The sequence below is a fragment of the Chanos chanos genome, chromosome 5, assembly GCF_902362185.1.
Source record: "Chanos chanos chromosome 5, fChaCha1.1, whole genome shotgun sequence".
Classification (NCBI taxonomy): Eukaryota; Metazoa; Chordata; class Actinopteri; order Gonorynchiformes; family Chanidae; genus Chanos; species Chanos chanos.
This window is the reverse complement of record NC_044499.1, coordinates 18,686,813-18,714,185: the sequence shown is the minus strand read 5'-3', so window position 1 is coordinate 18,714,185 and position 27,373 is coordinate 18,686,813. Positions and strand designations below refer to the sequence as shown.

At 40.2% G+C, this 27,373-nt stretch overlaps 2 protein-coding genes across 2 annotated transcripts; one reads left to right on the top strand and one right to left on the bottom strand.

Moving 5' to 3' along the window:
* Window positions 1-3,968: 3,968 nt before the first annotated feature.
* On the bottom strand, window positions 3,969-5,507 carry ptger4c (prostaglandin E receptor 4 (subtype EP4) c). The gene is made up of 2 exons (XM_030774743.1): window positions 4,671-5,507; window positions 3,969-4,571 (listed from the first exon to the last, which is right to left on the bottom strand). Exons 1-2 carry the CDS (start codon window positions 5,505-5,507, stop codon window positions 3,969-3,971), a joined length of 1,440 nt encoding a protein of 479 aa, XP_030630603.1.
* A 13,517-nt stretch (window positions 5,508-19,024) lies between these two features.
* On the top strand, window positions 19,025-27,373 carry pif1 (PIF1 5'-to-3' DNA helicase homolog (S. cerevisiae)). Its single transcript, XM_030774741.1, has 12 exons — window positions 19,025-19,585; window positions 19,931-20,060; window positions 20,190-20,315; window positions 20,992-21,145; window positions 22,144-22,258; window positions 22,527-22,633; window positions 23,046-23,185; window positions 23,578-23,684; window positions 23,768-23,855; window positions 24,361-24,506; window positions 26,560-26,751; window positions 27,317-27,373. The coding sequence occupies exons 1-12, from the start codon at window positions 19,025-19,027 to the stop codon at window positions 27,371-27,373; spliced, it is 1,923 nt and encodes a 640-aa protein (XP_030630601.1).

The window sequence follows — 27,373 nt, the reverse complement described above, 5'->3', positions numbered from 1 at the left end:
CTAAGACATCCTAATCCTTCTTACTCTATCATATGCAATTCAAACCATGTCGGAGATCAGCCATATCAGATATCAACACCACAGATAGTTAAAAAAAAAAAACATATCAGAGATCAGCCATATCAGATATCAACACCACAGATGGTGTAACAACAACAACAAAAAAACACAGCAGAGATCAGCCATATCAGATATCAGCTGATCAGACATCAGCACCACAGAGAGTGTAAAAAAAAAAAAACACAGCAGAGATCAGCCATATCAGATATCAGCTGATCAGAGATCAACACCACAGAGAGTATAAAAAAAAACATGTCTGAGATCAGCCATATCAGATATCTACACCAGAGATAGTGTAAAAAAAATCAAATTTGTATATCTTCACTGATAGTTTCTGTCACTGAGGTAAAGAAATTGGTAGCATTTTAAAGTAGCGGTGTTTTAATACTCAGTTTTGTGTGTGTGTGTGTGTGTGTGTGTGTGTGTGTGGTTGTGTGTGTGTCTGTGTGTGTTTTAATCAGTGTAACTAAAGGGTGTCTACTATAATAGGTATAGAGTATCAAGACTAAGAGTTTTCCTTTGTTACATGTTATAAAGAAGAGGCTCTGCTATCAGTCACAATATTCACTTTCACCCCACATCACTTGTCATAATTGGATTACAACTGTCCATTATGACGTAACTGTGTAGGATATGTGTGTGAAATATACATGAAGAGTAATAAGTATTGTTTTTTTATGACTCACCTTCTTAGTGCAGATCTAGAAAGTATTTGTGGTTTCCTTAATTTTTCAGAGTTCCTGGGGTAACTTACTCATTTATTTGACCATGAATTACAGGATAGTTATGTGAACTCGTGACTGCATCTAGAAGGGTATATTTTCCGTTTGCTGACATGCTAACAGCAAGGTCACATATCACTCTGCTGAAGTAGAATAGGACTCCATGTATGTAAGTTCAATGTTAAACAGAAAAGTTATTCCAGAAACATTCCACTTGACCTGTGTATTGTATTTTGTTACACAAGTAGATTGTACTACATACAAGTGTATGCTTTTTCTCAATTCGTAATCTGTTTCATTTTCATTTTACCTGAAAGATCAGTGCAGTGTGTCTGTCATTCAGGTGGAGGACAGGATAAGCAGAGATTTTTTTTAAAACTTTTGTTTAAATCCAGTTTTGTCACGTAAATTATATGCACACACATACACACACACACAGACACACACATGTACACACACACACAAAACAATCCCACCCACACACACAGAGATAAAAACTGATGCGACACACTGGCACGCAATGTACAGAACTGTAAGTTTACACAGGCCATGACAACAGTCTTTGGAGGAAAACATGTCACTCTAATGCATGCTGAGGTTATCTACTACAATAGGAATCTTTGGAATAATAGGGTCTTTTGAGTGTGACATCTGAGTCACTGGCATATTTTGTCATGGCCTGAGATAATAATCACTATGTGTTATGTCATGGTTGTCTTATCTCCACCAAAATGGATGCCATGCATCTCTCTGCATTTACAGGATGTTGTATAGGTAGTATATTTATTTTTCCATTTTTAAGTTATTTATTTATTATCATGTATATAGACGTGTCTTTCTGACATTTTATACATATTTATTAATTTGTATCCTACATTTTTTGTACATTAATCATTATTACTGTGTTCATTGGTGAGCAAGCAGCTGGTTACAGGACAGTAGATGACAAGTGAGCGACAGAGGTTCACCTCCAGACCTATGTTGCTGGAGTTTTTTGTTTGTTTGTTTGTTTGTTTGTTTGTTTGTTTGTTTCAGCTCATTTGAATCGAGTTATCTACCATGGAAACCTCATACTCATGACTCAACACCAGCTGCCTTGCTGCATCACACAATTCTCATGTGAAAAGCTGCTTTAAACAAAACGTTCAATCATCTGCCATACCAACATGTAACAGTGATCATGTTTGTATTTCAGTATTTTCAGATTATATTATTATTATTATTATTATTATTATTATTATTATTATTATTATTATTGTTGCAAAGGTTGTTTATTTTTATACACCTATATTTTTTCTATATATGAATAAATGTTTTTTTTTATAGAAAATGAGTTCATAGTTGTTTGAATTTTTTCTCATGCTGCTTGCAACTAGGCAGAGCATTTCATTTGTAGCTGATGGCATTTTGTATTTTGTTTACACAATTCTAAATTTAAGAGTATGGTTCATGCATAATCATCTATGCCATTTTGAATGATGGGCCAGTCACTTACTGAACGTATTTCATTCTGCTTGGTAATGTTTTTACATCAAATTTTCAGAAGAATAAAAGGACTTCATTTCGTGGATTTAATCCATTTGTTGAAAAGCACTGAGAACGCAACGCAACATGTAAAAATGCCTAATGCATTCATAATAAATGTAGACATGCTGATTCTTTGTAAGAGTAGGTGATGTATACATTAGTTACATATTAAGACAGAAAGCAGACATTTTAAGTTAACAGTTGTCTTTCCTATTGACCTTTAACCTTTGTTTGGCTAATGGAAGTCAGGCTTACAGCCTTCATCACTGTGTGAAAGAAGTGTTAAGAGTTCAAAAGAAACTCAGGACCTTATACGTGCCTCTCATCTACTTCAGCACAAAGAATGTTACCTCCTGTTTTGAGGCTTTTAATAAGCATCTGGCAAACACACACACTCACACAGACACACAGACACACAAACACACACGCACCCTGACACACACACACACACACACAGACACACACGCACACACAAAGAGAGAGAGGGGGAGAGAGGCCTGTCTCTAGCTCAGGGGCTTCTGTACACTGTGTGCACCTCACTCTCAGTATGTGAGGGTAATTAACGGTAAGGGAGAGGATGGGGATAATTACGGTATAGGAAACAGATGCAGACAGTGAACCGGTTTGTCACACAGTTGTTTACCGAAGGTAGATTCCAGGGTGAAGAAAGGCAATTTTTCATCTCATTAAACTGTGTTTTCAAAAAGTTTATGTAAATGTCCAATGAAATATGTTTTTTGGTTGCCAGATGCACTATACTGAAGGTATACTGAGAATAACTGTAAAACGTTTAATAGAATGTATGCATAAAGGAAATATATGTATAAATATCATCTAAACTATGAGTTACAGGGTCCTCTGCCACTGTCTGTACCTGCATTTCTCACAACAGATGCGTGATATGAAAAACAGAGCTGTTACTGTAGCGCTGCATTAGTTGTCTGTGAAACTTTGGTTAAGAAAAAGAAAAAAGAAGAAAGTGTAGAATCATCAGGAGCTCATGTGTTGTGTTGTGTTGTGTTGTGTTGTGTTGTGTTGCGTAGATCAGCCTTTGTAGCAACATGCTGAATGGTTTCGTGGTTTCTTTCTAGTCCTATACTACCCTCTTCTGGCTGTAATAGCGAGATGTCGAAAAATTCTCACCGCTTTCCACACAGAGTAAGGATGCACTGAGTCTCAGAGCAGGTACTTTTAATTAAAGAAAGAACGAAAGAAAGTCACAGCTACGTCACAGTTTTGCCGCCGTTGTTCACATTTAAGTAAAAGCCAGCATGCAACACCGGCATAATACAGGAAAAAGCAACATTTAATCTGAAAAACATCTCCAGAACAAAACAGAAACTGTGGACGTGTTCCATCTTAAAGTGCACAAAGACACCACTTTAAATGGAGTCATTTCTTATAAAATATCATTTGACCCAATAAAACGGATCGTTACCAAGCCTTCGAAAATTCACAGAATTCATGTAACAAACAAATGAAATGCGTATGATACAACATACATGACATGTCAACGCTTCCTCAGGGATTTTCTTTTTAAAATAGCCAACTTGTTAGCTCCGTAATCCCATGATATTACAATAGCCTACTACAGTTAGCTAACAGACAATCTTTTCAAAATTCATAACAATGAGGAACAATTTAATATCGGTCTTCTCATTATCCAAGGCACTTTTCGGATATGCAGGAACTGGGTGTGCTAAAAGTGCACGTGACGATCTCAACTTTGTTTTCTTGAACGGTATCTTGAGCGCAAATTGGTGGTAGCGGGTCAACGCATCTCATGGATTTTGTTAATTCGGAGCGCGATTCTATCTCACCGTCAAAACCGATTACTGTGCCCTGCTCAACGCTAAATGGATGGAAATTTGCAAGCGCCGTGTCAAATTCCCATGCGTGCCGAAGCGTAAAGTCCACAAAAGACTTTGTTTTGTTTGCTGCCCGTTTTTCTAAGTCATTCTTGTAAGTTCCCGCGCGTAAAGATGCGTAGCTGGTTTCGTTGCTGTGCACTAATGATGGAGGTGAGTGCCGACCTACCCAACCCAAATTGCGCGCATGGTTTCCCTTTCTCTGTCCAGCTGTGCGCTTGAACCGGTCACAACCTTTAGTCAACAGGTTCTTTCTACACAAGATGTAAACCCATGGGTCCAGTATTGGGTTGAAAGAGGCGAATCGGATGGCAAGGAGATCACTCCGATAATCTGGCTTTCCCCCAGCAGAAATGTGGGCAGGACCATACAGTTGATTCACAAAGATCCGCACCTGTAAAGTTAAACATGAAGATACTTAAGTCAATGACGACATTTATTTGGTAATTGGTTTGTTATGTTAGGCATGATGAATTTACTTTGAAATACTTACCACCAAAGGGATGGAACAGACAAGGAACACGATGGTCATGAGAATTAACAGCCAGAACATTTGGATCTCTGCCGCAGACGCAACTGACGGTAACTTTGGGAATCTGCGTTTCGACCCTGCTTGGCCGGATAACTCAGCTCGTACGATGCGTGTCCTCTGATTCATCACCACAAGTGACCGGCAAACAGCGAAATTGCACAGGACAGTCACGGCAATGAGCATTAACATGAATCCTCCGTATAAGAACGAATAAGATGCTCCGAGTGAATTTCTCGCCCGCCAATCTAAAAAACACCAAGTTCCAGGGAAGTGTCTAACGTGTTCGCCGAAACCAAAGCTAGGCATAATGCAAAGCACTATGTTCGCGAGATAAGTGGCCATAAGAGCGAAACGGGCCATCGTTCTGTCCACATACTGTGAGTAGAAGTAAGCGTGGTTAATGGCAAGATATCGCTCCACCGACATGGCACACAATATAGACATTCCAGCGGATCCGAAAAACAACATGGAAAAGGAGAAGAAATGGCACAATAGTGCACCGCCCGGCCACCTGCCTGCAACGTATGTTGCGATTACAACTGGACTTGTGAAACAGGTTCCCAAAAGGTCCGTGATGGCCATGCCACATACCAAAGTATAAAAAGTAGTTTCCTTTTGTTCCTTCTTCGAGATACAGAGAACCACAATCGCTACGAGGTTTCCAAGGACGCCAACAGCAAACATTGTGGCAGATGTGATGAGCGACCTAGAGTCGAGACGAAGTTGACGCGTAGTGCTGTTGTCAGAGGTCAGACTTTGTAGTAGCTCTGTCATGTTCACGTCGATAGAATCATTCATAGCTGCAGTTCTGATAATATATTGAGTAGTGACTACAAACTTTGTACTGCACTCGGTCACATTTTCCAGGTAAATGAAGTGGCCTTGAGTGTCTGTCCCTTCTTAAGTACACAAATAAAAATTGTCCTTGGTAAACTGAATAAAGAAAAGCAAAGAGCTTGATATAAGTGATGCGCCCTTATCTCTCCCTCCCTTTGGAAGAGACTACTCGGCCTTGATCGGACTAGTGATCGCCTCTGCTGGTATTTAAACTCATGGAGCGTTTAGACGCTCTGATGTCATCAGAGAACGTTGACGCCACACGCTGGAGGGAATTTACTCCCACTCCGCCCAATTTTGTAAGGTAAAATTATTCCTCGTCATTGAACAAAAGAAAAAGAATTAAATTACAACTTATGTAATATTTATAACGTTTTTATGTAAATTTTAAGATGCTGTACTATTCATATTTTTTCTTACAATATTTCTTAATGTCAAACTATTGGTAAGAGTCATGTTTACAGACCCTTATAGTCATATAATTGTCATAGCTCGAGAGCGGTATGCACGACTTAATGGCTGTCATTCTATTTTTAGATTTACCCATTAACATCAATTAATTTAATATTTGGAGAGATTATTCTTCCACTCAAGGTTCATCTGTAGACACAAGTGAATAACTGTGCAGGGATGTTCTTTCTTTCTTTCTTTCTTTCTTTCTTTCTTTCTTTCTTCCTTATGTGTGTACGGCACCAAGAGAGTCAATATTTGTGTCATAATTATTGCATTCCGTGTAAGTCTTCCTTTTCCAGTAAACCTTACTTTAAAAACAGTTTCTTTGGGTGAGGACAATGTGATCAGTAAATATGGTCTTATTTCCATAAAGTCTTGTTGAAATGGTAGACCTTGAAACATTACACATCAGTTTAATATTGTGATGTGTAATGTTAAAATAATGACATGTGACACTAAGCAGCGATTTTCTAAAATCCTCCACAGCATTTCTTACTGTTTTTGTGACACGCATATCGTGTTTATGTGTAAACATATAGCTTTTGTTTTATGTACATTGAGGATCAAAGTCTCAGATTTCTTACGGGAACAGTACTTTTCACCTGCTTCATTTTGGCAAGACACCAAAGTCTGGCCAACATCTGCCCCCCCCCCCCCATCTCCTCCTGTCTTACTGATGTTTCAAATCGGATTTTCTCAAGGCTTCTTAGCTTTTTTTTCCTGTACATGAGTCAACCAAGGTATTGTAGGTGCATGCAATTGTATGAAACAATGCAGCTCATTTTGAGTGAGTGTGAGCTGACAACCCAATGGTAAAGGAGTCTCTATTGTCTGAAGATGGCATTGCTGAGGACTACAACTGAGCCTGATCCTGAATCTGGTTACTGTAGAAACGACAGAACAAAAGCATCAATAGTCATTCTTGATTAAAAGACCTTTCCTCTAAATCAATAAAAACAATGTTATGAAAGTACAAGTCATGTGAAATGTTGCCAGTAGCTGTGCCACAAATATGCAACCAGACATTTGAAAAAGTATCTAGACCCCTTGGAAGCACAGAGCAGATGAGAGATATTGAACCTTCTATGCACTGAATTAATGTTGGGAGACATCCTTTGAGCCTGGTGGGAGATTGCAGGAACAAAAGGTGTTAAGGCCAATATGAGGGGATTCTGCTGTACTAGGACAGCATAGATGACAGTACATCCAGGGCAACACTGATATGCTGTAGGGAGTTGGCTACACTGGCTGTGCTGCCATCTACTTAAGGTATGTACCGTAGTCTTATATAGTCTAAAACGTGTGTGTGTGTGTGTGTGTGTGTATATATATATATATATATATATACTGTAAATATATACAGAGAGAGAGAAAAAGATTTCAACACACCGCAGGGGAGATAATATTGTTGAAATGTGGAATGAGGTGAGGCTTGGGCTGCTCAGTCTCTGTCCATGTAAGTAGATTTCAACCCCCACACATGGACGACTCTGGAGTGAATTCCTCTAGGCAATTGTTTGCTGCAGCCACCGCTATGTAAGCTTTATTATATCCCTCTGTAATCACCTTCCATTCTCCCAGACTTTGTAAAGTTGACATATACGTCATAACCTGAGAGGAGGTCACTGCTACATAGCAGAAGAATCTGGTCACTCCCCTCCCCTCCCCAACACTCCATTACACTCTACCCTCACACTCATTCCAAAAATCAGAATCATAGTATCTTATGATTTAAAAAAAAAAAACCCTCTTACCACTGTGTTTTCTTTGTCTCTCTCACAGACCTCCTGACATAGAGAGTTCACGAACTGAGATGGAACCTGCGTGGGTGTGTGTTTGTGTGTGTGTTTATACAGGAAAGCAAACATTTCATTTCATGTAAATATTTCCTGGGAGAACAAAGAAAGGCTACAACTGAAATACAGGATAATTTATTTCAGTTTTCAGAGCTTTTCGTGGACAGACTACGTGTGTTGACTAGGGAAACCACACATCAGAGGCTGCTCTATTTGACATAAAATGGTGTATATTCATTAACGTTTCCTTTTGAGTAACGGTCATACATAGAATGTTGTTTAGACATATAGATTATCAACATTGGGTTTATGCTCCCTCAGTAGGAAGAGATTCTGACACAGATTAATATGAAACAGATGGATGGTTAATCTCTTGATATATTTTTTTTAAATACACCATTACTGTCAAGATCATCAGGCACATGCATAGCCAGTTCAACTTTCATCTCGCAGCACATCTGCAAGTGAAATACATCAATAAACTAATCAGGAGCGTTGTGGACTGAGCGCTGTTGTGTGAGAGGTAGGTGGTCTTTCTCATCTGGAGAAAATGGACATGGGCATGATTCTCTAACGGGAGAGTCAAATCCAACATGACTGAAGATGAACGTATTTCTTCAAGCCACAATGAGACTCTCGGTTTCTGAGTGAAGATGGTGATAGTTTGGACTGTCACAGAAAAATGAAAAACTTTATACCGTTAAAAAAAAAAATCGTGGGTGAATTCTTTTATTCCTTTTCTTTTCTTTTCCTTTTCTTTATTTTGTTATCTCGAAAACCCAAGGGACTGAGAGATAATCGTGCCATTATGATACCTGTTCCTGTCCGCCCTGGTTGCCTCTTTCCCTTCTCCCCATGAGCTCATTAACTGAAATAAGTTCTTAACAAATGCCAGCCTGCATTTGCCGTTTGAATTCAATATCCCCTAAACATTTTGGTATGTCAGATCGTCATGAATTTTTATTATTCTATTACGATATCTCAATATTTTACTGCATTCATTAGCCTGGATTTTTAACAGCAGTAGTAGTTACAGTGCTATCACATGCCCTCTGCAACTGCAACAGCGAAGACACTGTGACTGCATGTTCAAGTTTCTATTCTTGTTGGTTTAGCTAAGTTGAACTACTGTTTTCCAGCATATTATCACAGATACTTACTATAAATGTTTATTTGTTGTTTTGTTTTTTGTTCTTGTAACTTCAGCTTGATACGTCTCACACTTGATGAATCCTGGAGCGACCAAATGGTTCAACTAATTTTTATTAGAGTTATAAACCAAACATTCATTATATGCGGGTGAGTTGCTGTGACGGGTAGCTGGAAAGTACACAGTACTAACAGTGCTGATGAAAACTGTGACAGGAAATATCTGTCTAATCTTTTCTCTCTCACTCTCTCTCTCTCTCTCTCTCTCTCTCAAGCTGTTTGGTGTCAAACTGGTGCAATTATTTCTGAAGGAATCATCTCCAAGGTGACTTTTTCTCTTCAGCATACGTAATTGTTTGAAAGTTCTTTGAAATAAACGTCATTTTGTATTCTCTGAATTGCTGACATTGTTCCAAATGAAACTACTTTCTTTCCACTGAGCAATCAGTCAGTTCTTTCTAAAATTTCACAGTCTGAATTCTGATCGTGGACTTTACTTAAGTGGATATATCATTTGCACCCTGGAAGGAATGAAAAGATATTTGTTAGATGTTTCAAGAACTTGGGCGGACAAACCCCATCTTAGAGATTTACTAAATTCCAGGTTTTTTGTTTCGAACCCTAATCTCATTCACCTACCTCTATTGTCAAGTCTCTCAGTAGCCCAAGCAGGTGTGACAGATAAAGTCTAAAGGAAAGTAGTGGAAGGTCAGCGAGTGGAGGCTTGGCAGGAGCTCCGGCCATGGTTCGTCAATTCATCAGTTCTTCACAAGGCTTCATCCTGCTACCAGTGATCACACTGGAATATTAAACCCATGCCGTTGTAATTTCAGCAAAGATTTAAGTCATAAACATTTAAGGCAACTTTATAATGAGCATCCAACTCATCAGAGGAGCATTAGTGAAAAATAGCAATATGACTCACAGGCTTGATGGGAAGATCAATGGCAGCAATAAAACACAGAACCTAAACCACCTCATTAGATGTTAACTTTAATATGGGGCTCTCTGGAATGCAGATTGCAGTCAGAGGACTATATGTCATCTCTGTCCATGAAGACCAAGCCCCACATCTGTTGGCATTCCCATGGGTGTTGTTTTCTCCTGTCGATAAGTGACAGACTGTAAGGTCAGACGTTAAGTAGATTTGGTGGGTTGGTGGAACTGGCACACCCGCAGAGGAAAGACCTATGAAACTGGGTGAGCGAACACTGTGACTAAAACTGTGACGAATGAGGAATAAGAAAAAAAAAAATATGTATCTCTGTGCTGTTTTGTGTCCTTTCTTCTGCTGAGACCTTAGAGACAGACAAATGTTTACAAACAATTTTAACAGACAGCATGGGTGTCGGTGCTATAACTATGATCAATACTGCTTACACTGTTATAGCCCTCAGACTCCACAAAAATGTGCTTATACACACACACACACACACACACACACACACACACACACACCCCTCACCTGCGACTTGTGATTGAAGACACAATTGATGTCAAGCTATCAGTGGGTGTGAGACATCAGGCAGCGTGCGGCTCTGGCGTAGAGCAGGGCTGGGGGGAGTTCGCCCAGCTCCATTTCCAGAGCAGTGACGTACGAGTCTTGTGACGCCCTAATGATCCTTCAGCGTGCGTTCACACATCACTGCAGGGAAAACTGATGCTCACTGTTGCTCACTGCTCTCTATACCTCCCACCCATTTACAGTACTCATTATATCAGAACCTCTCTCTCTATTTCTCTGTTTCTCTTTTTCTGTCTCTCCCCTCACTTCTCCTGCTCCCTCCTCTTACATTTAGGTGATTTCCTCTGAATTTAGCAATCTGCACCCTGCCAAGGCACATCCATCTTTGCAATGTTTATCCCACAGCGTAGGGAAATACTTATTGATCCACTTACAAAAACCTAAGGCCGTTTCCCAAATGGTAATCACTTCATAAATGAGTTTTATAGACGCTTTATTATGGAGAAGCGGCAGAGAGAGACAAAATAATGTGTGTTATTCTGTTAGGCATTAAATGAGTTGTGGACAAACGAAACAGCATGAAGATGTCTGGCTCAATTTAACCAATTTAATGTCTCAGGAATTTATTTGCTGGAAACCCGCTGCATTAGACACATGTAGCACACATTTGTAAATATTTGATAGCTCTGGGCTTAATATGGAGGTCTTAGGGAATTCACCCACTCACGGTGCAGATTTTGACATAACTTCATTGAGCCTCCTACACTCTCTCAGCCCGTAGAGTCAGACATTAACTGACATTTTGCTGTTAAGTCCAATGATTCTGAATGTTCATCCACGGCGGAGCTCAGAGAACAGGATTCACGCTGTTTTCATTGAAGACTGAGCTGTTTTTTGGTTTTTAGTGGAGTGCTATCACTAATTGTCACCATGTCTTTTAAACCTTCATTTCAGAACAAGGTCCCCCTTCACCATGTTTGTATCCGAGTTGCAGAGTGTCAGGCAAAGAGAAAATGACCGCTCCAGTTCCCTCATGAACACGGAGGCAATGACTTGGCCACCATGGATGACTGAAATCAGCCATTTGGCATGATAGCTACTTTAAAGGTTTCATTGTGAGTGCAGCAGGTGGTGAGAAGGATATTGAAAATATTCATCATGCAGCACCAGTGTCACACACGTGAAATGAACGTCGCTGTTCAAACATGGCCGACAGCTGCAGCAAAAGGCGAAAGCCCTGAATAAAACATGGGATTCATCAGAAGAAGAGTTTCAATAAGGAGCTGACTAGTTTGTAAATTGGCAGTGCTCATTTAAACACGGCGCTGACGGTGCAGTGATGGTGTTTGGTGTCATAACCAGGATAATGAGTACAGCAGTGTCATAAATGGTGTACAATAACTCTGCTGTTGGAGGACGGGAGGGAGACATTTAGCTTTGTGAGTGGTCTCTTTAATAGGCTCATTTTTCTGTGTGTGTTCAGGGATGTGCGTGTGTGTGTGCATGTGCATGTGCGTACGTGCGTGTGTGCCTGCGTGTGTGTGTGTGTGTGTTTGCAGAGTGGCTAGCACTAATTAAATCATATTGTCTCAAAACGTTTCCACTCTGAAGCATAAAAATGAAATCTAGTCCCTGGTGAAATAATGAAGCCCTACGGAAGAAAAAAAAATTGCATTATTGTCAGACGTTTGATTAAACATTACATAGATATGAGGAAGATCTCTTCAGTTGTTGCAAGGAAATTACTGAGTTGAAATGTCACACTATTTATGTGTACAAAATCCAATTATTGGACAGAGTCTTTCCCAGTTTTTAATAAAAAGAAAATGGATTACATAGGTGGCAGTAATAATGTATTTCTATCATCTATTTGTGATGCATCTTTGCACATATGTGTGTATGTGTGTGTGCGAGAGAGAGAGAGAGAGAGAGAGAGGGAGAGAGAGAGGGAGAATGCTTTAAAGGAGCCATGAGGTTAACTGCCTGTAGAGTGAGAGTAAACGATAAGATCTAAGGCTTTTATCTACAATGTCTTTTTTTTTTAGCACCACACCATGGAATGAGTACTTTTTTAGTGCATTAAGTAATCCCCTCTCTCTCTCTCTCTCTCTCTCTCTCTCTTTCTTTCTACTCATTCTATGGCTTTTGGAAATGTACCAAGGTTAAGAATGCTCCCCAGTACTCCACATCAATAAAGTCTACCTCTACTTGGAGAATGCTCTTCACCAACAAATAATGGCACATTAAAGAGAAGGCAATTAGCCAGCACTCTGTGACACAGCTGCTGAGTGCAGCGGGAGAAGGGAGATAACTTTACGTAAACCGCCTCAGGCTCAGGAATGAAAGAGGACAGTGAGAGGCGATGCCCCTGCTACATCCAGAAATATCCAGTTTTACAATTACATGGACTTGATCTCTCTCTCTCCCTTTCTCTCCCTATCTCTTTCTATCTTGCCCTAACACACGTAGGCTACACACACTAAATGGATGGTCAATGGCACATATGGGAATTGAAAGATCTATGTGTTGAAAGATGGCACACTATGAAAGGTTTTATCCAAACGACAGACTCAGCCACGGGGCGAACAAGTTCATAAATGAAGAACAAATACACACACACACACACACACTGTATGAACACTATTTTCAACCTCATCTCACTCTAGATCAAGGTAAACCAATCAGCAAGTATGTTTTGTTCTCTAAGTGTTATAAAGTCCACTTTCAAAAGCTGGCTTCACTCACTGCTGAACCAGTTAAGTTATTACGGCGTAGAGTGTTTTAGTGGTTGTCATCAAAGACATTGTTGGTGGGGTGGGGGGTTCACTGCTGCGTCTAATATTCTGGTCACTAAGGAACTGCAGCTGACACTTTCTCCCTCAGGCACTTACAGTCTTGCATTGTATTAAAAAGCAATGCCCTCAATTCCCTGTCTCTGATGTAAATAGAGGTTAATAATGAAAATAGGGGCTGCAAAGGTGGCTACAGCAAATGTTTGATTTGAGAAATAGCTGCAACTAAATAAGAAGTCAAAGCAGCCAACTGATAGGGAAAAACATTTCATTCCTTAACTAATGCTGTAAGTGCTGCATCGCTCAACTGAGTCATGCGAGAAAACGACATATTGATGTTGATGCTGGGGAACGTCTTCTTAGATTGCTTTTGAATCCTGTATGGTTGGGCTAACCAGACACAAGCTGAAATGACGAGTTTCATTTGGAATACTTTTCATGTGGTGCAGCTGAAACCTCTCATTTTGGCTCCGGCTGATCTGGTCTCAGCTCCTCTACTTCTTTGCCCTCATCTGCACACCCCTGAGCGACCCTCTGCGGTGGGAACAAATTAACCAGCTGGTCAGTTCTGTCTGTACAGAGCCAGTGCGATTGGTCAAGACCATGTTCATGAAGCAACAAACTGAGGCACATGGGAGCTTGGACAACCATTTATCAGTGCAGGGCAGGTACGGCAGTAAAAAAAAAATGAAATGAAGGTTTGCTTTTGAGTTGTGGTTCTGCTTTAGCCCTGATATCTCACATATGCTTTCCCTGTCTTCTAACATTTCTGCTTTATCAGATTTCTCTATTATCTTAGCACTCTTTGTACCTGTTGAAAGGGGAAAAATCAACACTGAGACTTGTTGACAACACCGTTGGAGGCAGAAACAGGACTTATGGTGTTTCATTTACACAGAGCATTGTGTTCAGACACTGCACACTGCTTTCAGACTGTTTGTATGCACACATCACATACAGGTCAACTTAAACAAACAGAATAACAGAAACTCTTCTGTCTAAATGAGGTATATGACTTATCTTGAAATTAGGTGTCTGCATATAGACGTGATTTCTGGCTCCTGATGTGATTCCTCATCAAACCTGATGTGATTCCTTTTTTTTCTTTTTTTGTCCACAGGATCTCAGCGATTTGGTATGGGGCATTATTGTTGGGGCATGTTTCATAGGACTTTCACAACGGACCTGCGTTGCGAACTGGCAGGTTTTGGGATTAAAATCCCAAGCATGACAGCTGACCACTCATAAAAACTTGAGCAAGGCACTTAACTTTAACGTTGTGCCAGGTTTATGTGGCCTCATACACAAGAGAGTAAGCGTCGTCTGTTGTGATAGGTATATAAACTTGCAACTACAAATAATTACATCACTTAAAAAATCTATTCTGTTTTATAAATACTAAAAAAGTTAAGGAAACCGATGTATGTTTGGATTTTGCAATGTACAACACAATGATCAAAAATAATTCTGTTAAAATTATTTACTGATGTTATACTAAAACAAACTTTTGCCCAAATACAAAACAAATGCTTTCAAGCTGTTCACAGGAGGGCAGAGAACATATCTAAATGTAAGTGCATCAGCACAGACTTGGCAGAAATTGTGGTAATGGCTGTCACGACCCTTCTTGGTTTTTACTGACAATTGAATCGCTCAAGTTAGGCTTTGCTGGTAATTGGGAAATGCCTGTCACATTTCCTGTAGTACATCTTGGCAAGACTGTTATTGCACAGTGGTTCTTGCCATGACTCAGTGAACCAAATCTGACTGACTGTTTGCACATCCCAGCGCGGTAACACACCTGTCTCGGCTCATCGGTCACTGGCAGTTTGTTGACCGAAAGGGATTCATTGCTTGTGTGCGGTTTGTACTGATCTATGACTCTGTGACATTGAGATTATCGCTGAATGAACGGCCCTGGGACGGTCACCCTTAACACCCTTATGAGAATCAGTGAAAACCCAGATGCTTTCTGAAATGGTTCACTCCTGACAACAACATGTGTTTTAAAATAAAACTCCCACTATGCAGTTCAAATGAGTGCACAAGAAAACACAGTCCATGCAGAACACCGTATATACATTCCTGTATATTTCTCATATATTACAGATTTCATATATCAGATCTGGATTGTGTATAAACAGTGTATTGTGAAATGAAACACCCTGCTTTTTTTCTGTGATTATACATACATGTTTGGTTTATGTTCTTTTCATATGGCCGAAGGAGAAGACCTTTCCACACATTCATATCTCTTATTCCACGTTAGAGTTCCTGTGTTTCCAGCCCCTCTGATTCAGCATGGTAAACATGTGACCTTTTACACAAAGGCTCTCTCTCTCTCTCTCTCTCTCTCTCTCTCTCTCTCTCCAAAAACAATAAATCTTAATATTACTGTACATTGACCAGCTCCTCACCAAATGTTTTCTTTCCATGAAATGGAATTGTTTTGTTTTTATTCTTCTCTCTCTCTCTCTCTCTCTCTCTCTCTCTCTTTTTTTTTTGAATTGCTTTTAGAATCTATCACAATATAGAAATGTTTGAATTGTGTCCCATTATCACATGTTTACAATATTGCACAACAGGTATTTTCTATCACTGAGGTAACTGCTGAAGTATAGTAAGTATTTTGTTCTCTTTTAGTCTATTTGAAAATAACAGGATGAATATTTGAAAGATTATCAGGTAGAAATGTGGGAGTGAGGAGAACTTTTTCTCTCTCCTGCTCATTAGTTTGTGTGGACTGACTGTCACCGCCTGCCCTTTCCTCTGACAGAGAACACGAAGGCTTATTTTGTCCACATTTTAATACACTCAATTATGAAAGAAAAAGGATTGAGCGCCTCTGGATCTTTTTTCAGTGACTCAGACCTGTTAAAGCATGTTATGCTTTCGTAGTCGTGCCATTTAAATGAACACGAAAATGAAAGAGATTTGAAATGCTTTGACTGAAAGTTGTTCAAAATGCTTTGGCATGTACTGATTTTGCAGATGCACCAAGAGACTGTACATGGTTTGCATATTAACTATGTGTATTTTTTCATGGTTCAGATACAAGTAACATTTGTCCAATCGCTTGTGTGGGAGCAGCACACCTATTCAAGGTACTAAACAGTTCACTGATACCAGAGAAGTAGGTTTGGTCGAAGTGAAATATAGATCGGAAAGGTAAAGGATGAATATTATTTTGCAGCTGAGGGTGTAAAAGCATCCAGAGTCATTTGAATTTTTGTTCCATTCACGGACCTCTTATGTTTGTTCAGCTGTGTGCCTCAGTTCAGTAAAAGCACAGGGATCGTCATGCTAATGTCCATCTAATTCAGCGGGTTCTTAGAAGAACAACCCTTCATTTCACCATAAGTAACATTTTGCCTTCACAACGGGATGTAAATTATAAGTGCACTTATAATCGTACCATTAAAATGCACAGTGTCCCGATACATTATTACTTGTCCCTCCACAAGAATTCTTTCCCTACAGATTTTTGCTGCTAATGTCCTGGGGGTGCCATTGTGTTTATGTAAAGCAATGAGTGTTTTTGAGAACATTCTGCCCAGATGGGTCCACAGTATGACGAGACAGTAATTATGTTTGTATATACTGGTTAGCACTGGGTTGATTCATGACCCCAGCATCAAGGATTCAATGTGTGTAAGTCACATGTTCATTTAGGTCATGTCTTCTCTCAGAGGAAAAGCATGTGGAGGCTTCTGGTTATAGTACGGACACTAAAAGAGCACAGTATATTCAAGCTAAAGCTCATTTTCTGATATAGTAAGTTAAACAAAGAAGCTAACAGCTGAGAAGGCACTGTAAATGACCACTGTTCACTTAAAGGCTAGGAACATAACAGCTTCTGACCGTTATCTGATCAATAGTTAGATCTCAGATCTGCAGAGAAAACAGAACCCATGCATATGTAAATGCAGACTATTCTTAGTAAAACTCTCTCTCTCTCTCTCTCTCTCTCTCTCTCTCTCTCTCACACACACACACACACACACACACATACACTCTCCCTCCTTCCTTAACTACAGGCCACTTCAATGAGCTGTGAAGAGCGAGAATGAAAGCGTAAGCCACATCTCTGATTGATGACTAGATGCCATCAGCCTTTTCCCAAACACAGTCATAATTCACTTCACTGTTGCTAAGCCAAGTAAATGTACCATGGTTAATGGTATTTGACAGTCACCTATTCCTGGAAATTTCTCATTCTGCATGTACAGTTCTCATTCAGCTTTACGGAAAAGTGCGTCAACAAAAGATCAATGGTATACTGGGCACACGGGATTAAGAAAGCCTAAATCATGAGAGAGACAGTTTCACAGATCAAACAGAAGATTGGTGATAAAGCTATTCAGCTCAAGTCTCAGGTAAATCAGTGGTTAATCAATTATTCATTGACATATTGGACTTGATTGTGAAGACCTGGCATGTTAGCTGATAGATCATTGTGGCACAAAAGCTGTTGTGTATTAGTTCAGTTTAAAGCCCTGGTGATAGGAATCAGGCAGTGCGTGGTGAACATATATTGGGCAACTCTGTATGTTGGTCATTTGTGCATAAATAACTGTGTTAATCCTTGGCTGAAGTGTCTGGTGTCTGTAGAAAGATATGTAATCAATTAGCATTCAGTAGAGCTCATTCACACTAGATTATCACTTTGCATTATCATATTGATGCCTGTTTCTCAAATTTGAATCCCTCTCAGGGATTCATGACGTTTAACCTCCTTATTTATGTATAGCAGGGACCCTACTATTTAGCAGACTAAACAACAGAGAAAGCAATGACTTTGCCATCCAAAAAAACCCCCCAAAACTTAAATCTTTTATGTTCCTTGAGTAATGATTATCCTGCTTCTTGTGTAAGATGACTTTCTGTATTTAATATTTATTTTCCCTTAGGGGACAGGGGATTCTGTCTCTAAAAAATGAATCATGCTGTGTCATCAGAGGCATGTATACTTCAACGAGTGAGGTGATTCATATAGCTAAGTCTACTAAAGTCCTAAATTGGCGCCCTGTAAAGTATATTTTGCAGTACAAAATTTCAAATAAGCGTTGATTACAACGTTGGAGATTTAACTTATCGATCTCGCGTATTCTAATCAAAGTTTATTTTTTAGATTTTCATAACCATGCCTTGGCAGTAGGCGTTGAGGATAACATTTGCTTTTGCATAGATGACGGGTTGCAGTTTTAGCATGTCTCAATAATTGTTGTTAGCCATTCGCTCAGCTTTGTGATTGGCTCTGTTATAGGCGCAGGCTTGAGGAAGCGAAGCGCCCATTGCTTATCGCTTTAAATGTCCCAGATCTCATTGGCTAAGAGTTTGTCTTCCTTCTATTGGCTGGTGTTCCTCCACCAGATACATTTGAAAACCGGCGTGAGTACAAAGCTGTAGGAGTTGCCCTTGAGCTTGTTGTGATATTGAGAGATAAGTAAGAAAAACTGTTTTTAAATTTTAAAAACCTGATCAATTACCGACTTGTTCCCAACTTTAGATCACTTAGTTTTTTAATCATTCACAAGCGCTAACAGTTCAGGGTGTACTATAGTTCCGGTGAATGAGTAACCAAATGATTCTTGACTAACTACAAAGTGTTTTACCAAATTTTAGATTAAGTGCTACAAGTATTGCGACAAATGTCTGCTTTAAGTACGATTAAGTCTTAATTAGTAGCCGGATCTGTATCTGTGTATTACGTTTGGCTGCACTGATATGGGCAGTGATCGTATGATTCTTGGTGCGAAATGCGATGCGTTTTGATATGTTTTGCACTCTTCGTTTATGTTTATTACAGGTTACAAACAGAAAATGTTGCAAGGAGATGAGGCAGGCCAACTTCACTGCGGCGTTGCAGTTGAACGCTTAAACTCGTCAGGTCAAGCTATGAAACGCCAGGTCTTTCGAAAGGCATCTGTAACGTTGGGACGCAATGAGTTTCAGGACATTGTTCTCCGAGTTCATGACGGCAAAGTGCCGCAGAATTTCATGCTCCGTGATTTCCAGCTGTTCACTCGCTTTGCCAAAGATGGAAAATGTACCATCAAACTCATACCCGACAACACCCAGGTTTTGATCTCGGACTGTCCGCCTGATCGTTTGAACATATTCCTCAAGACTCTGAGTATTAAACATCAGGCCTGGCAGACGAACAAGCCCCTCAGCGACAGGGAGAGGTTACGTGCCGGGCTGCCGCGCAGCTTCGACACTATCAGCCCCTTGCAACAGAAGGATGTGCAAAAAGCCAACGAGCTCAGGAGCAAAGTTAACGCACCATTATCTTTCAGAGGCCTGAGCGAGAGATCTGGAAATAACATGGTCGCGGGCCGACAGCAAGTTAAAAGACCAAGAATAGACTGTGAAACCAGTCCAGTACGTTCATATCCACAGTCGTGAATGTAAAACTTGTTTTCTTTCGTGTTTAAAACTATTGTAGTGGAAGACAAATAGAATATAAATGATCTAAGGATGGTCATACATTATAGCACCTTATCTTGTTTAGATGATTTGCTGCTCAAGTACTGAAATCCATCCAGACAAAAAAAGCCATCAAAAAAACAGTAGAATAGCATGACAAAGTTCTCACTGAATACTTGCAGTCCTCCCAGGTGCGTCTTAAACTTTGCCATATATGGTATCATAACCTCAGTCTGTGAGAACGATCGTGAAATGAGTCCTATTGGAGATTGTGATTGCTGATAACTTTGCTTTACCCAGGTCAAAGCTCTCCATCCGAGTAAGAGGCCAGTGCTTTCCCTTCCGGTCACTCGTAAATTAAGCAAAGAACAGACTGCTGTTCTCAACGCTGTCCTCGGGGGCAAAAACGTGTTCTTCACAGGCAGTGCAGGTAACCAACACTTTATGCAGATTATTCATTCAATGCAAGCATTGTAGATTTTTTTCAAAAAATATGTAATACTGTCTGTTGCAAATTTTATCCCAGTTCTTATATAGTGCTCCTCTTTTTCTTGTTTAGGAACTGGGAAGTCATTCTTGCTGAAGAGGATTGTGGGTTCTTTGCCTCCCAAAAGCACATTTGCTACTGCTAGCACAGGAGTGGCTGCATGTCACATTGGAGGGACCACATTACATAACTTTGCAGGTTAGAGGTATTTATGTACTGCGGTGAAAACTCAGAATTCACAGGTTATGATGTGTCTCAACTCTGTTCCAAAAAAAAAAAAGACAGAATCAGCCTTACAGTTGGCAGACCTGCTTCAGCTCATCGTCCTTTCAGCATGAAGAATGTATGCAAGTGAGAACAGCATTGTTCAGGGAAAGGAGGACCTGCAGGGGTTGTTTTTAGAACTGTCTATCATTTTGATGGAGAGCTCTCTTCTCATTTTGGGGTTTTTGATGCAGTCACAAAAATGCAAATGGAGATGAGGGTGCTGCATTAATCCAATCTAAGGTGTTTTGCATACCATCTCATAGACGAACAGAAAACATCTGCAGCAGTGGTCATATGATGATTTTGCAATGATGTATTTAATGTTCTAGCTCCCTCATAAGGAAGGCAACACATCTCTGTTAATGTGTCCTCATATATTATTGATACACAGCTTTTTTTTCTTTTTTTTTACTTTGAGAGAGCAAACACACACAAGGTGGACAGATTGCCTGTACGGAACACACATGACACCACGCCGTCAGGGTCACTTTAATTAAACCATTTGGACATGAGAAGAATGTAAACGCCCTTAACGTAGTCTGAATTTTGTACTGAATGAAGCACACTCTCTCCCTTTTTTTCTATTTCTTTTTTTTTTTTACACCAGGCATCGGGTCTGGTTCCGCCCCACTGGAGCAGTGTCTGGAGCTCGCCCAACGCCCTGGAGTCCTGCGACACTGGACCAGCTGCAAACACCTCATCATTGATGAGATCTCTATGGTGGAGGCTCAGTTCTTTGACAAACTGGAGGCCATAGCCCGGTAAACAGATGTTTTTTTTTGTTTGTTTGTTTTATTTTGCACATTTATTGCTGGAAACCATTGTTATTGCTACAGAGCAGTAAGGCTTTGGAGAACCATGTGATCCTTGAGATATGAGCACAAAGAAATCATCCAGATCACTGCCATAACAGCAGAGTTTATTACAAATATGCAAAAAGGATCAAATTAACAAGCAAGCGATTGAGTCAGTTTTTACCTGCAGCTCAACCAAACAGATCAACAAAGCATTCCGATTTATTCCCTGAAAATGTAACACAAATGTTAAGATCAGGTTTTCTATAGCTTACGCAAGTGACACCAGTGTCTTCCTCCTAAACATTCATCTACAAGGGCTCTATAGCCTCCAGTTAAAGTTAACACCACAGAGAAGAAATGAAGTCTTCTTGACTGTAACCGTGACCTTGGACTGACCTGTGAATAAGCATTGCACAAGGATCTCAGAAGAATATCATATGAGCAAGACTGAGGCCTCTTGAATTACTGCTGATATTTTCTTACATCAGTAAGTACGTGGGCGCAGTCACTGTAGCTGTAAATAAATATGAAACCACATTTTCTATCCTGTATCATTGCCATTACCAGGATATCAAGACATTTAATAACCATTCAGTTCTCAATAGTTGTTGAAATTCTGTTATGTCTGAATACTAGCAGAGGTTTTATGTAATACTCATACCACTGAGTCAATATTTCAGCAGCTCTCTTTGATCTCAGTGCTTTAATTTGAATGGTAAATCAGGATATTGACTTATTGACTCGGTGTCTGACATGCAGTTGGCTGGGAACTTGATATAGGTAGTGCATCCCCTTGTGGCCCAGGGGTAGTTTGCTTAATCAATTCCTCCCCGTTATATTAACAGCATAAGGAAAAATCTAAAACAAAAGTCCACAGTCGTGAACCTAATTTGGTGAGGAAGACTAACAGAGCAATGGCAGATGGTTCAATGCGTCGGCTGTGTTTTCTTTGGTTGCTTTAGATCCATCAGAAGATCCACAGAGCCCTTTGGAGGGATTCAGCTTATAGTTTGTGGAGACTTTCTCCAGCTTCCACCTGTAACCAAGGGAAAGGACAAACCCAACTTCTGCTTCCAGGTTATTTTTTTTAAGTTGTGCTTTTAATTTAAACAAATCCCTTTTTTAACAGAATAAACATGCAACTGCCTGTACAGTGTGCTTCCTTCACCTGTCATCTAAATCAAATATCTCACATTCACTGAATTTTGCCTCAAGCTTATTTTCCGGTTTCTACCCTGAACTAGACCTTAAGCATGATAAATGGAGGCACTGAACCCAGAATGGACACATTTGTTGCTTGAAGCTGGCTGTTGCTTAACTGTGTGTGGGTTTGGGCCCCCTCCAGGCAAGAAGCTGGCGGAAGTGCATCCACCTGAACATGGAGCTGACGGAGGTACGGAGGCAGACTGACCGGACCTTTATTTCTATTCTGCAGTCTGTGAGAGTGGGCAGGTATGCTGCTGTGAGACCATACTGTCCACACTGTTTAATACTTTACATCACTGTGTGAATTCAAACACCTTTGAGGTCACCACTGCTCACAACCCCATTATCTGCTAATGACAGTGTGGTGTGAGTGTCATTATAATCGCCTCATATTTCTCTCCATCCAATTATCTGTAAGCACATTTGTCTCTTTACGTCTCAGTTCTTTTGCCGTAGGATGCTAGACGTGTTTGTTTTGAATGTGTAACGGGGAGAATTTTTAATTTGTATGGGGATCTGCTTGGGTTCTGTTTTATATTATTAGGGAGAGGACCAATTAGCCTTATGTTTGCTTAACCTATGACCTCAGCTTGGACGATCGGGGACTAATTTAGAGCAACCCAACCTTGACATGACCTTTTAACATATGAAACCTTAGAGTCACCGAGGAAGTCACGGCCCAGTTGCTGAAAAGCGCCAGCCACAGTATTGAGAGAGATGGTATCCTAGCAACCAGACTGTGCACACACAAGGATGATGTGGAGCTCACTAATGAGAATAAACTGAACCAGTTACCAGGTTTGTTCTTTTTTTTTTTTCCAGCGTTATTTTATAATCATCTCCAGCTGTGCATACAAACAAAGCCAAGGTTGAGGTGTTGATAAGTGTTGTAACTTGTGTAGAATCATCATACCGGATCCTATAGATTCCTGCAGTTTTTCCAGAGAACAAACTGAATCATGTTGTGATTTTCAGGATTACCACTCTTCAGTCAAGCCCAGTGGGATTGTAGAGTTTGTTTGTGTTCTGACTGGTGTACTATGGGAGCAGAATTTTTCATTTGACAGGGTAACATTGGGCCGGTTGGATTTATAGCTTAATGCTTCCTAGCCAGCTTAATGAACCCTTGCCTCTTTGAAGACTCTTAAATTAAAACTAAAGTGAAAAATTTGTTACTTCCCGTTTCACAGGTGCTGTCCGTGTATTTGAGGCTGTGGACAGTGACCCCCAGCTGGTTAAGATAATTGATTCCCATAGTCCAGTGGGGCAACAGCTACAGCTGAAAGTGGGAGCTCAGGTAAGAGCGGCCCTTGTCTACCAGCACTCAGCCTCAGTTAACATTAATGAATAGGACTAAGGTGTCTTTCCCTGGATGTCTAGGTCATGCTGACAAAGAATCTGGATGTCCAGAGAGGTCTGGTCAACGGCGCAAGAGGAGTAGTTGTTGATTTCCAGCCTGACAGCCAAGGTATCAGAGACCAGCCATCACCCCAGTGAAATGTTGTGTACGTTTAAATACAGATGCCAAGAGTTGACTTTAAATTTTGTGACAGCTTTTTAATTATTAACACCACCCTCTGTGGTTAAAAGATCTTGCAAAAGTGCGATTGTATTTTAGAAAGTGAGGTCACTGGTTTCCTGGTGCATTCAGGTTTTGTGCATTCAGTTGTTGGTTGCACTAAGGATCCATGCCATTTCATGTGGTATTGGTTTGTGAACTTCCGTTTCCGTTGTTTTTTATGACCTGCTGTTTTGTAACAATGCACTGCAACACCTGATTTACTAGACCTGCTCACATCTTGGTCTGAGAGGCTTAACTGGGTTGTAATACAAAATGTCTGTAAGGCTTAATTGGGTTGTAATACAAAATGTCTGAGATGTAACCCTCAGTTGGACAGATGATTTGGAGGAGGGTGGGGGGTGGTTTTTTTTTTGTTTTTTTCTTCCCCTTATTGTTCCACTCTCTACCCCAGGATTCCCTCGTGTTCGTTTCCTTTGTGGAGCTGTGGAGGTGATAAAACGGGAGCGGTGGATGTTTAAGGCAGGTGGGGGGGTGTACCTCAGTCGCCAGCAGCTTCCCCTCAAACTTGCATGGGCCATTTCCATCCACAAGAGCCAGGTGAGCGTGATGTTCTTCTTCCCACGTAATTGCAATGAGCCATCCTGTTGTTTTATTGGAGGCATCAAAGAAGTACAATGACAAGACCTTGCAAATATGAGTCAAATATGTAGTCTACTGAAACAGAAACTCAAAGCCCACACCCTGTTTAGACAGTGAGTGTGGGTGAAGAGCCAGTGAAACACCAAGCGTGGCTGTGAAAACAGGGACTTTGAAAGCTAATTAGTATTTTGATGAGATTGGACAAGACCTTAGACAACCTTACAGCTCCCATCTATGATCTGGCATGTCCCCAGAATTCAGCATCCCCCTTTTGTGACTTGCTCTATTAACATAAAAATCTTTGTGTGTGTATATATATAAAATAGTCATGTGCCATATAACGAGGTTTCAGTGTCATCGACGGTGGTCCCATAAGATTATAATGGAGCCGAAAAATTCCTATTGCCTAGTGACGCCGTAACGTTGTAGCACAACGCATTGCTCACGTGTTTGTGGTGATGTTGGTGTAAACAAACCCACTGTGCTGCCAGTCATATGAGAGGATAGCCCATACAATTATGTACAGTATATAATACTTGATAATAATAATAAACAACTATGTTACTGGTTTATGTATTTACTATATTGTACTTTTTATTGTTATTTTAGAGTGTACTCTTTGTAAAAGTTTTCTGTAAAACAGTATGCAGTGTTATGCCAGCAGAAGCCTCATACATCTTGTGTTTACCGCATCTCAGTACAGGTTTGTAGTCTAGGAGCAATAGGTTATACCATATAGCCTAGGTGTGTAGTCAGCTACACCATCTAGGTTTGTGTAAGCACACACTATGATTTCGCACAACGATAAAATCGCCTAACAATACTTTTCTCAGAACGTCGTGTGTGTGTGTGTACAGTAGATGTATTTATGTACAATTCATCTTAGGTAGATGTAAAATATATGCAATGTAGCTGTGTACATGTATGTATCAGCTTTCTTTGATTTTCACATTAGTGACACATATTTACTCCATCAAAATTTCAAACTCGATCTGTTCCATTACATATATCTCAACCCATCCCATGTTTCATCTTTTTTTCCATACCAGCATTACACACTGACAGTCAAATGGCATACACACAGAGTCTCTCTCTTAATGGTACCAGCTGAGTCCTCCCGGCACCATGACTACAGCCAGATAAAGACACACACAAACTTCAGCCACTCATTAATGCAAGTCAGCAGAATGTTAATGCAGTTCTCTTTAGTCTGACTGATACCTTCCTTGTCTGGCCTTTTCATTTTGGTTTAGAAAAAAATTGAGTTAAATGTTCCAAGAGACAATTGTTCAGTTGTTCCATTTCCTCTACTTTTCGATTAAGAAACAATGTCCGTTTCAGCAGTGTTTCCTCAATCCATTCCTTAAATGGGCACCATCCCGAACTTTTCGTTATCTGGTCTAGAGAACATCTAATTACAGCCAAAAAAAAAAAAAAAAGAAGAGCAAGTCAAGAAAATGAGAAGTAATGGATTGACAGACAGTTCTGTCGAAAAGCATGGTGTGCTGCACAGTAGCAGCTGCTAGATGGATTTTTTTTTTCTCAATAAAATCGCCCAGTATGTACCAGTTGGTCTGCACTCCAGTGTAAATTCGCCACAGTGTTAGATATCACACAGTGCTTGTCTCAGGATAATTGAATTCAGCAGCTACCAGGCAGAGGCTAATGTCTCACTTGTGCTGTAGTTAACCTGTGTGTAACCTTTTAGCCATCATTAAAGCAAACACTTGAGAGAGAACGCTTTGAAGATAAACGACCTTGGTCACATTTCACTCAACTTCAAATGATCTTTGAATCGAAAGTATTTGAGCCAAAAAGATGTGTTTTGTGCATATCAGTTCAATTACACTCTGTGATTTTGAGTTAAAAAAAACAAAACAAAAAAACTTGAGTCAGAAGTGTCACATCACTAATTGTGTGTTTGTGTGTGTTGGATGAATCTGTGTTAGCCTGAGTGGGCATTCTGATCTTACATTCATGTGTGTGTCTGTGTGTGTGCGTGTGTTTTAAGGGTATGACACTGGACTGTGTGGAGATCTCCCTGGCACGGGTGTTCGAGTGCGGCCAGGCTTACGTGGCCTTATCTCGGGCTCGGAGCCTGGACGGACTGCGTGTGATGGATTTCGACCCTCATGTGGTCCAGGCTAACCCAGATGTACTGCTCTTCTACAAAAAGCTGAGGAAGGAGAGACTACTCATGCAGGTCAGTGTGACCCTGCTCTCCGTCTGTCTGGTCACCCTTACCCCCTCCCCTTTCTCCAGTTTCAGCTCTCAGACTAATCTCCTTCAATGTTCCGGACTAAAGATTGCTTCAGTTTGGGAAATGAATCCATTTTATTTTAGATTGGCTGCAAAAAGTATCCCAGAAACATAAAGTGTCATGCCAGGCTAACATGGAGGTTTCTGCCTCGTGTTGCGTCTTTGTGAGAAAGCATAAAGTTGGATATCAAAGTGCCCTATGGTGTGATATCACAAAGAAACTCAGTTTTCGGGATGATGTTGTAAGTGCACCAAACATGGGTAGTTTAGACAACATCATTACGAGTTGAAGAATCAAATTAATATGAATTTCATGACTCAAATCGGGTGAGTTCACTGGAACATTGAAGTAAAAATGTCCAACAAATGTAACATTTTTCTGATGGGATTTTTTTTGGTTTGTGTTCTTTCTCAGCAAGTATAAAACGCTTTAGACTGAATTGGTGTTTTTGATTTCTGGCAGCAGAATTTAATTTGACTTGTGTGTTCCATGTTTTTTTGTCTTACAGTCCACCATAAGTGAATTTGTGAGGAGAAGCAACAAAGAGAATGAGCTGTACCAATAA